This window comes from Rhipicephalus microplus, chromosome 8 (assembly GCF_043290135.1).
Source record: "Rhipicephalus microplus isolate Deutch F79 chromosome 8, USDA_Rmic, whole genome shotgun sequence".
Lineage (NCBI taxonomy): Eukaryota > Metazoa > Arthropoda > Arachnida > Ixodida > Ixodidae > Rhipicephalus > Rhipicephalus microplus.
Genome location: NC_134707.1, coordinates 80,217,468 through 80,232,232, shown reverse-complemented (window position 1 = coordinate 80,232,232; position 14,765 = coordinate 80,217,468). Strand labels below are relative to the sequence as shown.

The following is a 14,765-nucleotide window of genomic DNA, read 5'->3' as shown; positions in this document are numbered from 1 at the left end:
AACAAAATAGTTTATAGCATACCTTGTCAAACGCTTGTCATACCTTGTAAAAATTAAGTAAAACAAATGCAGTGAGTTAAAGAATAGTGATCAAGAATCATGCAAAGTTTGTGTGTGAATTGCATAATTTGAGTTTCGTAGAAGTACGATTTGCAAAAACTGCGTTGTGGTGGCAAAAAAAAAATTGGCAGATCCCACGTACAGTGGGAATCGATGATATGTAAATGATGAGCTAAATGATGCTGTACATGACTTATGTGTCGTGGTTATCATGTTTAGATGTGTGGTTTGCCTTCGTCATAGATCTATTCACGTCACGTTATACCAGATTTTGTATATGTGGAGCTACTGAAATGACCGGAGTATGCTATGAGTGTGGTATGTTGTCATGTTTTTGCATGACACGCTTGTCAGGATTATCATGTTTGCACCAGTCATATACTTTCATCTATTGACGTCACGTAACTCCAAATTTGGTATATGTGGAGCTAGCAAAACGGCTGCGAGCGCATCGTGAAGGGTCCAATATACTTCAATGTAGCGTTGACGCGCACGCACGCTAGGCGCAGCGATGCTACGTTAGCAAAATACGAGCACTCTACGTGAGCACACGCTACGTTAGCAAACACGGCAGCGTTCGTTGGCGTGATCCGATGGCAACCGGCGTGAAATGCGACGTGCTGCACTTTGCGCCAATGCGTTACTCAGACAACACTGCGTCCCCCTCTTTTCGTGATGGAGGGACGCTGTACGCGCTGAAACGCACATGCGTTAAAGAAACGCAGCACGCCGCGCGTCTGCGAGTATATGGCACGATTGGCGCCTGACGTGGCAATGCCGGCGTGACGCAACGAAATGAACGCCGGTGAGCACGTGCACTGCATGACGTTGAAATGTATTGGCGCCTTGACTGTGGTGTGTAGTTATGTTCTCACATGACATACATCTCATGATTATCATGTTTGCACCAGTCACATACTTTCGTCATCTATTGACGTCACGTAATACCGAATTCGACATATGTGAAGCTAGCGAAATGGCCGCAAGCGCATCATGAGTGTGGCATGTAGTCATGTTGTTACATGGCACGCATGTCGTGATTATCTTGTTTGAATGTGCATTTACCTATGTCGTCTGTTCGCGTAATACCAAGTTTGCTACATGTGAAGCTAGCGAAACGGCCGCGAGTGCATCACGAGCGTAACATGTAGTCAAGTTGTTACATGACACGCATCCCATGATTATCATGTTTGCACCAGCCACATACTTTGGTCATCCATTCACGTACCGTAATACCAAATTGGTATATGTGACGCTAGCGAAACGGCCGCCAGCGCATCATGAGCAAGGTATATGTTACATGACACGTATTTCATGATTATCATGTTAAGGTTTGTCGCTTGTGTTCGCCATGCAGTCATGTCATACCATACCAGTTCATAACATGCCATGTGAATGAAGCCACCGCAAAAGCTACAGGACCATGAAATGTAAGTCATGACATTCGTGTTATGATTTTCATGTTATTGCAAGTCAAGTATGTTCTTCATGCAGTCATGTTATGCCATATCAAGTTTGGTATCGATATATTTATCAAAACAAGCAGGAGAGCTAAGTCTCCTGTCCAGACAGATAGATATATAGATAGATATATAGATAGATAGATACATACATACATACATACATACATACATACATACATACATACATACATACATACATACATACATACATACATACATACATACATACACTCAAGGTCGCCAAAGTTCGCTAAGAAATGCTTCGCATTTAAACAGAATTTGATTCTAAAAAGTCAGCAAGGCATAAAGACAAAATATTTTCAAATATTTACAAGGAATGCTCGAGTGAAATAGGCATCTAATTCAATAGAGACTGCTGGTCACCCATTTGGCTGGGAGCAATATGCCATGTCAAATAATTGCTGAATAAGCTTGAATAAAATAATTGATGAATAAGCTTTTGTGGCTTTTAAAAAACTATGGTAATTTTATCACAGCCTAGTGAAAAGTTTCAGTTTCTTAATTATGTTATCAATACCTGCAAGATTCATTATTACAGGAAATATAATGATGAAGTTGGAATGGAAAGTCTGGCACTGAAATGGCTCCGCCAAAACTGTTAACTGCCTTGGAATTTGAGCGCTAGAAGTTTCGTGGATTAATTATTAGCATGCTTGGTAGGGCACGTTGTAGATAACTATCCTTTGGGTGTTTAAGGAAAGCTATTTATCTGAAGCCTCCTTATATGATTCCCAGTGCATATGTCACTACGACGCCACAGAGCTTATATGTCGAGCGGTATTTTTTTAACCTAAACGCTTTACAGTAACGTTTCAATGTAGCATTGGAATATATAGACATATATGTGTGTGTGTGTGTGTGTATGATGCAGGAGACTTGATGGCTGTACGATGAACCATTTATTTTTCTTCGTCTTTCTCCTTCTCTACCATTCCACCACACCGTTCTCATGTGGTTCGTCACACGCTTTCCCTCTCCCTCGAGACAGACCTAGATGCAGGGGCGGATAATATCGTTTAAGTCTCCTGACATGAACGATGTTAGTCTGGCGACCGAGTGGAACCACGCTGCGGTCGATCTCGTAATTAACTGCCGAAATCTTGCATATGATCGTATAGGGTCCTTCCATGATTTCGCTGAGTTTGTCGCGTTTCGGGTGCCAGGATGTTTCATATAGAACAAAGTCTTCCACTTGAAGCTCTAATGGAAGGAACTTCTTGTCATATAGGATCTTGTTTTTCTCGTGATATGCCACTGAAGTGCGGACTGCGTTTTTCCGAGCTTCCTGCAGATTTTCAGTAATGCCTGAAAGAAGATAGGGATACGATGGTGTGCCATACATAAGAAAGCAGAGTGCGTAGCCTGTGACTTCGTGAGGTGTTCTATTGTACTCGTCGACAACGTCAGAGAGGAGACGCGGCCACGGTTTTCGGGGTTCGTCGTTGATCTTGCATCGGAGGCGAGTAACGATCATCTGCTTAGTGTGCTCATTTAGGCCATTACACTGCGGGCGTTGTAATCTCGTTAAAAGCTGATGAATATTGTTGTGCTTGAGGAACTGCTTAAATCTGCCGGCAGTGAATCCTGTGCTGCGGTCGGAAAGGAACTTCCGAGGCTTTCCAACAGCGAAGATACTCTTCAGGCAACAGATGTATGCGTCGCAAGTCTCATTACTGTGTGCGAAAGCCCAGCCATAATGGGTGGCATGATCAATGGCTAAGTGAATGAATCTTTTAGATGAGCTGTAGTTGTCAAAACCTCCGATAGTGCCTATGGCCAGATCAAATGGTTGTTCCGCTGGTGGCAAAGATTCCAAGGAACCAAAGCGTTAGGTCTTCGGTTTCTTGCAGCGCTGGCAAGTATCACAGTGGCGTATGTACTCGCTCACGTCGGTGATGATGTCGGGCCAATAGTACTCTGGAGAGAGAAGCCGCAACGTCTTCTTTACCCGGACATGACCGAAAGCGTCATGAGCTTTTTGGAGAGGACAAAAGGCACATAGACTTTTCGTATTCCTCTGCGTATCACTATACTCAGTCCGTTCTCAATGGTTTGCTTTCCGGGTGGTTTGTCGTTGTGATGCTCTCGCAGTTGCTCAGCAGATAGGAGTTGAACTACCGGGCTTCGAGATAGTGCATCAGCTTCAATGTTGTCAATGCCCTTTTGGTGTTTGATGTTCACGTCATACATGGATAATTTCAAGGACCACCGGAAAAGTCGGCCTCGGGGATTCTTGATGCTTTTAAGCCATTGCAACGCTGTGTGATCTGTGATCACACTTAAAGGTTTACCGTGTAAATAGCAGTGCCATTTATCAATGGCGTCAATAATTGCCAAACATTCGAGTTCTGTGATGGCGTAATTAATTTCATGTTTTCGTAACTTCCGTGAATTGTACGCAATTGGATGTTCTCTACCTTCATCAGCATCCTGCTTCAAGACGGCGCCGATACCTCTGTTGGATGCATCGCAGTATAGCACACAAGGCTTAGTGGAATCGTAGATGTTAAGGATTGGCTCTTCTGTCGCGCATTTCTTGAGCTGAGTGAAAGCCAGTTCACACTCCAAATCCCAGTTACAGGTGGCGTCTTTGCTGAGCAGGCGCGTCAGTGGGTGAGCAATTTGACTGAAGTGGTCGATGTATCGACGGTAAACATTAACAGTGCCGAGAAAACGCTTCAACTCTTAAGGGCGTGATGGTGTCGGAAACCGTAGGATTGCATCCACGTTGCTTTGCTTTGGAGTAACGGTGCCATGCGAAATCTTGTGTCCCAGGTACTCAATGGAGCTTCGAGCGAATTGACATTTCTTTAATGTCAGCTTCATGCCTTCGCTTTTGAAAGCTTTCAAAACGCATTCCACATGCCTCAGATGGTCTGGAAATGTGTCAGAGTAGACAACAATGTCATCGAAGTAATTCGTGACGTTCTGCAAACGGTGTTTTGCCAATATAAGTTTGACAGCTCGTTCGAAGGTGGCCGGAGCATTCCGAAGACCAAAAGGCATGACAAGCCACTCGTAGGGACCGATACGTGTGACATACGCCTTTTTCGGAGTGTCATCAGGGTGAATCTTCATGTGCCAGTAACCTGACGTTATGTCTAACGTCGAGAAGTACGTAGATTTCCCCAGAGAATCGAGAATGTCATCGATGCGAGAGATGGACTGATCATCAGGCACCGTCAATTCGTTTAGCTTGTGGTAGTCAATGCAGAAGTGCTCTGCCAGAAGTGCTGGCGCACCGTATGGGGAGGTAGATAGTCGTATGACACCTTGCTTGAGAAGCTCATAAATCTGTCTGTCCATTTCAACGCTGTCAGTTTCTGAGCATCGATAGGGAGCTCTACGAATGGAAACATTATTGATGAGATGAATGCGATGCATTTCGCCATTGATGCACCCAATGTCTGTCTGTGACTTGGAAAAAATGCCGTCGTACTTGTGGATAAGCTGCTTCAATGCCAACTGTTGAGTTTTATTTAGATGTAGTACATCGCAAACTTCAACACCTTGAAAAGACGTTCCCATGTTAGCCGTGGTGTGGTTTTGTGTACGAGAACGGAGGATGTCTTTCTCTTGGCGCAGAGTCATGGTGTCAAGGTCCAGCGACAAGTTAAAGGGGCAAGCACTATCCAAGCCAAGAAGTAAGTTGCTCTTCATGCCTTGTAGAACATGAGCCTGAAGTTTTCTTGTCACTTTTCCTATCTGTACCTTTAGATCAATACCACCCAAAGTTTTGGTAGATGATGTGACTTGTTGAACTGAGATGCATGAATTCCTCATTATTTGCAGGTGAAGTGCCTTCAGCACTGCTTCGCTGATACAGGTAATCGCAGCTACAGTATCAAGAGTAGCGCTGACAGGGTACCCGTTAATGAGAATATCAAAGTGAATTACATGAACTTTGGGTTGCCCTCCTCATTTCCCTGGTTGGTGGAGAGGGCGGAAATGCTTGCTCGTCATGGGCATTCATTATGCCAGTGCATCTGTCGCGATAAGCCATCCAGCGCGCAGTGTTTGCACTCACGCACGGGTGTTCGTACCGGGGTATTACGTGGACGCTGACTGGTTCTGTCATCTGTTACGTTAATCTGTGTATTCCGAGCTGGTGGAAAGCGATGTAACTTCACTCTCTGCACGGTTGACTCTACACGAAGTGCAGCTGTAAGCCTGGTATAGACGAGGTAAGTCCAGCAAGCGCCATCTCCATATGCGCAGGAAGGCTGTCGATGAGCCCTGATATAAGGTGCGTGTCCTTTAGGTCGGCGAGGCGTCCGAGAGACATTTTTTCATTATAGTATTCCTTCAAGCTCTGGCCTGTTCGCAACCGGCAATGAATGAATTGGCAAAAAGGATCCGTGACGCCGCTCATAAAGCGTTTCTTCATGCGTTCACATAAGCTCTCCCAAGACGCGTCTGTGTCGAAAACCTCGGTAAGAAACCATCGGAAAGCCTTATCTTCAAGGTATTCGGAGAAGTAGCACAGGTTGTCTTGCTCCGTTCATGCTGCAACCGCAGTCCTCACCTCAAAGAGCCGGAGCCACTTGTCAAAGGGGACGCCCGTAGATGTGCTTGAGTACTTCAGGATTTTGATGACTTTCTTGGATGTCGCCATGATGAAGGCGACACACACACACACACACACACACACACACACACACACACACACACACACACACACACACACACACACACACACACACACACACACACACACACACACACACACACACACACACACACACACACACACACACACACACACACACACACACACACACACACACACACACACACACACACACACACACACACACACACACACACACACACACACACACACACACACACACACACACACACACACACACACACACACACACACACACACACACACACACACACACACACACACACACACACACACACACACACACACACACACACACACACACACACACACACACACACACACACACACACACACACACACACACACACACACACACACACACACACACACACACACACACACACACACACACATATGAAGTAGGCTAGAGCAACTTAAATAAACAGTCTCATTTGGAGTCATCGGGTGGGACTGATCACCCTCGTTTATTAGTTTTTTTCTGTCGAATACTCCTGAGCTTCAGTGTCGATATTATTCACTCGACCTCTTGGAACACGCCAGGGCAAGTTATCTGTGCGAGTTGCGAGGTGGCTCGGTTCTCGCTGAGCGCGGCTTGACCAGTCCGATTTACTCCGACTGAAACAGCTGCTTGACTCGGCGGTTATGCTTGTTTCCGAAGCTGATGGTATGTTCTGAAGACACGCGAGGAGGTCATCTAGAGTCTTTGGTGACAGTATTTGCACTTGCTTCAACACGTTAGTGTGCAATCCATGCATTATTAAGGCAACTACGGCCGTAGATGGAAGCAAAGGCTCCGCCAGCTTTAAAAGACGGCGTTTCTCAAAGAAGTACTCGACAAGGCAGCTTTGCTCAGACTTGAAATTAAGCGCCGTGTTCCATCTTTCTACTGGATTGCTTCGGAATGCAGTCAAAAACTTTTTCCTCCACTGGCTCCAAGAGTCGTCACTGTCTTCCAGAATGCATGTTTCATACCACTTTCGCGCAACACCTCTCAAGTAAACGCGCATGTTGGTGATTTTAGCCTCATCAGAGAGCCACTTGTTTTTTCCAGCGGCATATTCGTAGAAATCAAGCCAACTTTCTGGATTTGAAGACACACCGTCGAAAGCATCAGGTTCTACGAAATTAGGTGTCGGTCTCTCAGCATTCAGAGAGCTTATAAGAGATGTCATTATTTGGTTTTGTTGAAGCATCTGTTCCTGTTGCAGCTGAAAAGCTTTCAAAACGAGGCTCACCTCTTCCGTCGGAGATCGTGATCCTGAGTGTTTTCGACGCGCTGGTTCAAGAACTAGGTCGTTGAAGGTCGCCACACGCAAGTTCACTTTCACAGCACCTTTCCGTCGTAGTTCAGTAGTGTCTACGGCTGCCTTTTCCACAACCAGGTTTACGAGTTCTTCCGAGCTGAGCTCACGAGGTAGGTCTACCGCTGCTTCGTCTTGAACTTGGTACTTCGAAAAGATGATCTCCTCGGAGGTCTCGTCTATGAAGAACGTCACCCACATGATGGCTTCGATGGCCGGCTGCTTTTATCACGCCATTCGATCTCTACGAATACAACCGGCTCCCTTTCGGTTGGAAAAACTCGCCAGCGTGGTTCCAGAAGATCATGAACGACGTCCTAAAGCCATTCCTTGGTGTTTTTTGTAATGTGTACATAGACGACATTATAGTCTTCTCCAAAACAGAGGCTGAGCATCAGGACCATCTGTCTCAGGTGTTAAACGCCTTGAGCTTGGCACATCTCAAGGTTAATTTTAAGAAGAGTGTATTCTTTCAACGAAAAGTGGTGTTTCTTGGAAGAGTCTTCGATGGGAACACCAAAAGCACAAAACAAGAGTCCGTCGAGAAGATCTCCCAGTAAACCATATGACGTCCATTCACTGCGTGTGTTTTTGGGATTGGCAGGACATTTCCGATCTTTCATAAAGGACTTTGCTGTCAAAACTAGATGCCTCACGCGCTTAACGCAGAAAGAAGTTCCCTTTGAATGGAGTGACGAATGTGAGAGAGTCTACCGTGACTTGGTGCACAGAATTTCTTCTGACCCCGTTCTGCGTATACCAGATTTCACTTTACCCTTTGAATTGAACACTGACGCCTCACATTATGGGACTGGTGCAGTGTTGTATCAAAAATGTATTGAAGCATCTGGCCGAGAAAAGCGACACGTAGTCGGTTACTACAGTTACACTTTCAAGCCGTCTGAAACAAACTACACTACTACGGAAAAAGAAGCACTGGCGGTTCTGAAGGCCGTTGACTACTTCCGCACGTACCTGGAAGGTACGAAGTTCACTTTGTTCACCGATCACCAGGCACTCACTCATCTCTTGAATATGACCCAAACTAAAGGGCGTATCGCCAGATGGGTGAATTACTTGCAGCAATTTGACTTTACCATCTCGCACCGACCAGGACCGCTTTTAACCGATGCAGATGCTCTATCAAGATTGATGGTACAAAACAACACAGAAAAATCTGAAGAATTGAAGCTGTGGGAAGGCTCAGAACAACTGGTTTTTACGGAAGGTCGGTATCAAGTCCCATCAACTCTTGTTTCCAAAGTGCTTTACTTGTACCACGATAGCCCAGAATCTGGAGGACACGACGGCTTTTGGCGTACCTACAACAAGTTGGTCAAGAGGTTTACGTGGCCTCACATGAAGAAAGACGTTAGTCAGTACGTTCGTTCATGCCATGTGTGTCAAGTACACAAAGTCAAGTATAAACAGCCTACGGACACCATGATACTACCTTGCCACTCGAACGTGCCTTTTGAAGTAGTTCACCTGGATTTCGCCGAACTTAACAAGAAACGGGAAGGAGTCAGAAAAACGCAAGCTTTTCTGCTGGCCATAGATGAATGCACCAGGATGGTCGCGGCACGAGCAGGAAAAGAAGATGCAAATAGCGTCATAACCCTTCTCGAAAGGGACATGTTTAGAACTACGCGGACAATCGTATGCGATAACGGCCCCGCGTTCAAGAGTGAAAAGCTAGTAAGATGGGCTCGAGATCACAATGTATCGATCAAGTTCTGTGCGCCATACCATCCTGCGGCGAATGGGCTTGCAGAACGTGCCATACGGGACGTGAAACAACCCAGGTGAAAATTTCCTGCTGGTTTTCTGTTGGGAGTTGTTGGTTTTTGATGGAACCAGCAGTTAATCTGCTGGTTTCTTGCTGGTTGTACTGGTTCCAGCAGGGTGCCTACTGGTTTTCTGCTGGTTCCAGCAAAGTGCCTACTGGTTCTTACTGGTTTGCTGATGGTCCCAGCAAGCTACCTGCTGGTTGTACTGGTTCAAGCAGTGTGCCTACTGGTTTTCTGCTGGTTCCAGTGGGGTGCCTACTGGTTCTTTACTGGGACCAGTACCCTGTCTGCTGGCTCTACTGGTACCAGCAGGATGCTTGCTGGTTTTCTGTACTGGTTCAAGCAGGCTACTGGTTTCACCCTGGGATGCTGCTGGGACCATTAGGCAATACCGGACGGTTCTCAGCTGCTTGAACTGATTATAGTGGTGGTCCACTTCGTGGTTTCCTGAGAACTCTAACTAGCCGAAACATTCAATCATGAGGCTTGTATCTTCTGATTATAACTAAGACTTTACTGTACTTGAAAGTGGTGTGCCAATACATTGAGCAATTAAGATGTAGTATAGAGAAATATGACGTAGAGACTGTTTATACAGGTTTCAAAAAACAAAAGTCAAGGGAATTCAAGGCAGTGTCTTGGGTTTTCGAAGGACTAAAGAAGATATCCAAAGAATATTTTTGTGGGTGCTCTGCATTTCAACATTCTGACTAGTTCTAATAAGTTTATATTATAATGAACATAGTGCTTGTGATAGTGAAGCCTTTATTCCACAAGAAGTAGTTCACTACACACAAAAAATGTTCAGATTAGCTGCGGAGACTTTTTAAGCATAAACTAGGCTTTGCTTCGTTGGAGTATACTAACTTAACATGCTGCTCACATGATGGGGAAACCAATTTTGTGGCATAAATGCACGAGACATAGTGAAGCAGAGAGATAAGTCGAGAAAGAGACAATGTACGACAAGGTTGACGTACAGGTGGGGAAATGAACAATAAAAAATGTCGTGAAGAAAACAGTGCAACACCAGAAGGGAGCCAGCACCTAAGCCACAGTAGGTGTCTATCGCTTCATTAACAGTGTTTCATATTTTTAATGCCCTGAAGAACAAAGCATATTGGTGCTGAAATGAAGTTTGGTGAATCTACACTGCTGCCTAAGCACAAAGAAGCAGCTCATAGACAAATTCCTAGACTTTTAGGCTTCGAATATGTTCTTTTTTATTTCAATGGTTTTATTGTTATTTAATTTGGAAACATACATGTACAAAGGATACAGAGAAAAAAGGGAGGAATTTTGAAGAGTTGCATGCACCCTGAACACACAAGGTGTGTTCAAATATAAAGGGGTGCTCAAACGTTCCCAGGCTGCTACGCTTGTAATCTTATGACAGCACTGCCTGGGAACATTTGACCAACCCAGTGCACATTAAACCTTGTACTGTACAACAGCGCACACTTTCTCTTCTTTTTTTTATAATACAAAATGTTTACACCCAGAGACAGGGCTAAAGCTGGGCTTAAACAATGAGAATTGTCAATACTCACAATCATGAAGTTTATTAGTAATTCAAGAGGCACTCGACAGTATACAGCATGAATTTGCACAAATTGGCAATAGCTAAATCAATTGAAAATGGCATTTCTCACTTCCTCTAAAAACAACTGTTTCACTGCACAATCCACAAACATCTACACCTGCAGTTCACTGACATGTGGAGGTTCTTTTTAACAGCCCATTCATTTAACAGCTTGACATGCAATGACAATGCGGTGTACACATCTGAGGTTTCTACTCATATCATTGTAATTTAGAAGGTGGCTTGAGCAGTGAATTATTAATAAAGCCACAACACACAAGGAACAAAAAAAACTAATTTTACAGATGTGAAGTGTTTCTGACAAAAAGTACAAAAAGTAGGTATAAGAAGGTATTGGTGCGATTTTTATATGATGAGACCTTTTTATAGAATGATGAAACTAATTCAATGTTGCTCTTAAGCGTCCCTTTAACAACCACCAGAGAGCATTTTCAAAGAAATTCTCTGAAAAAAACACTTTCTATTGACCTCTACATAGTTGCAAGGGACAACACTGGCAGACAGCTCCACTAGCTGTTGGGAATTCGCATCCTCTGATTTCATTATGTGCTCAGTGCCAAATGCACGACGTGACAAGAATTTGTTTGACAGTGCAAAAATCCTTACATTTCCTGACGAATCCCTAATAGAAACAATGTGCTTCAACTTCAAGCACGTTCCCAAATATATTTGCAATACAGTGCTGTCACTTTTGTTCGGCCTTGAGTACTGCTCACTGTGAAACCGAACACCCGGTGATACAATCACTCGGTCATGTTCCATGACACGGCCCCTAACGATGTTGCCAACATGGTCCTGCACAAGGTGAAGCAGCTGGTCAGACACAGCTCGGGGTTTGCTGAGCAGTAAACCACCTTTACTATTTGATGGGCCAGCTTTTGTCAAAAACTTCAGAGTGCAAGGGCTAGCTGAAGCCTTTAGATACCTGAAGTTGCTGGCCATCATTAAGCGCTCTACAATCTGCAGTGGGGCACCTTTTGCTGATGTGACCAGCTGCTTAATTTGGCCAATGTTAGACTCAAAAGCAAAACATGAATGTGCCCAAAGAGGTCCTTGGTTCAGAACACTCTGAGCCATGTGCAACAATTGATGTACATTGAAAGTCATGTTTTTTTCTCCATAGAGAAACTGCATGTCGACAACAAACTTTACCAAGCAGTCTGTGCTTACAGAAATGTCACTGAGGGACACTGTGTCCTGCAGAAGAAGGGCAATACCTTTCACAAGCAATGCAAAATGTTTAAGATACTGCCGTGGAAGTAGGCCTTCCAGACAAGGCAATGAAAAATACAGTAGCCATTGCTGCCACTCCGAGGCTTTCCAATACTTTCTCAGAGAAACTGAGCGGGGAAGTCGTGGCATACAGCTATGCGGCTTTATAGAGCACAAACGTTGATCTAATACTGCCACAGTTTGTGGTGCCCCAATGTAATATTCCTCGCCTACATTAGAGAGCCAGTCCTCCGTCATCTGCCGTGCCACACCTAGAAGCACACAATGCATATAATCTGGAGTAAAGCCCCAGATTATATTAAAGTGCTGAAGATTAATCAAAGGCGTGATGCCTTTTGCTCCCTGTACTGGTCTTCCAGCTTCAGCAGCCTTGGCCATGATTTCCTTTGTGCCTTCTGCTGTCCTGTCAGGTGAAACAGTGTCCACAGGATACTTGACAGTTCCTGTTTGGCAATAGTAAGAAAAAAAAACAGAGAACCTCACAAATTTAGAAGTTTGTAAAATCTCGCACAGCTAAGCTTGATTGTAAATGGCACACTTGTTTTCAGTGATATTTCTGAGAATTTACTTCTAGAACACATTTAGAAAAACATACTATGTGCCAGAATTTGGAAACATAGAATCGCTACGACATAAAGCACATTTTTGCCTCTGAGATGAGAAATGGCAACCCCAGATACATTAAACAAGGTGAATGTTTACATAAAAATTGCTAAAAAAGAGAGAAACTCTGATCAACATATCTAGTCAGAAATCTGACTCCATGTTATGCAGTAATGCGACATCTTTACTAACCATTCACAGCTGCCCCTGGATGCAAGCACCATCCACAGCCATAATACCCATTAAACTGGGTTAGGTGCTGCATGGCTGCCCGTGCTGGTGCATCAGCGCTGCAGCTGAAGCAGTACACCTGCATGAGCAAGGACAAAAAAGGAAGCTGTTAGCCCTAACTACCCTCTGCAATGAAGTACAACAAAAAGGAAATGGATAGAGGGCTTGTTTTCTTTGCCAGACACAAGTCAATTATTGCAGTAGACATTGAGGACAAGGAAAAGATCGGGTGATGTTATTAACAGTTTTCAATTGATAACAATCCATTCAGAAGAAGCACTTTTCATGCTTTTGCATAAAGGGACATGATCTCCGTAAGTTGTAACAGTTACAGTAAACACAATGCAGTAAATACCACTTTGACACTTAGATAATTGACAGTATTTAGAGATAAAGTCGCACTAGAAAAGAATACACACAAAGATGAACTAGTGTGCCATCCTCCATGGTGTCATTATGCCCAAGTGGCCTGGATTTCATCATGACTGGAAGAAATTAGCTGGCACAACAATGTAGCCTCGTCTATGCATTGTAGCTCAGTGCAGCATTTACAACTAGAATGTCTTGAAGTCGTGTTGTTCAAGCAGCTTTAATAATTAAAAAAAAATTACCTTGGAATGCACAGTTTCGTTGCCTGCCTTCCATGTGATCCCACTGGTCGACAAACCGTCCATTTGTTCAACAAATGCGTTCAGTAGGAGAGTCATGTCGGGATGTTTCTGGCCATACCACAGAGCAGACACAAGCACATTTTTCTGCCTCATGTACACTGGGAGTTCATTCACCATCACTTGAACGGGCCACACAGAAAACTTCGATGACTTGAACACGGCGCTTCCATCACTGTTAACAGTGAGAGTGATATCATTTTTTGATGTCAATTCGCGCCTAAGTGCCCTGTATAAGGTGCCATCTATTATGTCTGTCATTTCATCTTTGTCGACAGACATACTCTCGTTTATTGAATTCAGTCTTTCGTGGAGTGCAGTGCTCGCATCATTCTCGGCAAGTAACGAAGACAGCAACTTTGCGATGGGCAGGGTTATGAAAAAGTGGCCATCGCGTAGCATCTGCGGCCCACTGTTACGTTGCCCGCATACGGTGCACGTTACCCGCACTGCATTCCGCGCTGCAAGGTCGCCACTTGTTACGGCAAGGAGCGTCATACAGTTTTCACAGTAGAAGTGTAACCGGGCGGCTTTTATTTCTGCCCCGACACTCTTCTTGAAAAGATATTTAGTAACTGGTATATCATGTCGTTCAAGTATGTGCATTATCAACTTTTGGAGTGCTTCGACTCCCTTCCAAGGGATGCCAAATTCGAGGACAAAATTGACAGTCAGTGCCAGCAAATCGTCACTAGAGAAGCTCCCTAAATCTCCCTGTGGCTCGTCTGTCATTTCTGCGCCAACGGAAGGCTGCGGCTCGTCACTTGGGGCCGCTTCATGTGCCGATTCAGAGTCACAGTCGCCTTCAACATCAGTCTGCGGAGGTTGCGTCAGTACGCGAAGTGCTGTCGGAGCAGTCGACCCGCCAGCGACATTTGTGTCCTGCTGCAGTCCACGACGTGATTGTTGCACGCTCGAGGCTGATCTTTCGAGATATGTTTTCGTTGAATACGGGATGGCGGAGGCGCTGCCTGGGTTTAGGTATTCCTTTCTACGAGGCATACTCCCTCAGTGCGGATCCACGCAAATATCGCACTGCAAACTCACCGAAAACCTTCTAAGTAATGAAGCCACACGTTGTGTTCACGCGCACAATCACGACAGTTCGCTCATAGTTCGCTCGGACTCGCACATTCTC

At 44.7% G+C, this 14,765-nt stretch overlaps 1 protein-coding gene across 2 annotated transcripts; it reads right to left on the bottom strand.

Annotated features, from left to right (window-relative positions):
- Positions 1 to 10,037: 10,037 nt before the first annotated feature.
- Positions 10,038 to 14,765, bottom strand: LOC119181014 (uncharacterized). 2 transcript variants are annotated; one of them, XM_037432165.2, is made up of 3 exons: positions 13,571 to 14,765; positions 12,921 to 13,038; positions 10,038 to 12,568 (listed from the first exon to the last, which is right to left on the bottom strand). In XM_037432165.2, exons 1-3 carry the CDS (start codon positions 14,627 to 14,629, stop codon positions 11,301 to 11,303), a joined length of 2,445 nt encoding a protein of 814 aa, XP_037288062.1. In that variant the 5' UTR covers positions 14,630 to 14,765; the 3' UTR covers positions 10,038 to 11,300. The 2 variants fall into 2 exon arrangements, with proteins under 2 accessions (XP_037288062.1, XP_075728314.1); XM_075872199.1 differs by having other exon boundaries at positions 12,429 to 13,038.

Excerpts from the sequence above, each read along its gene's own strand:
- LOC119181014 (XM_037432165.2), bottom strand. The coding sequence starts at position 14,629 with ATGCCTCGTAGAAAGGAATACCTAAACCCAGGCAGCGCCTCCGCCATC. Across the intron at positions 13,039-13,570 it reads ACGAAACTGTGCATTCCAAG|GTGTACTGCTTCAGCTGCAG; the intron begins GTAATTTTTTTT and ends TTGCTCATGCAG. Across the intron at positions 12,569-12,920 it reads TCCAGGGGCAGCTGTGAATG|GAACTGTCAAGTATCCTGTG; the intron begins GTTAGTAAAGAT and ends ATTGCCAAACAG.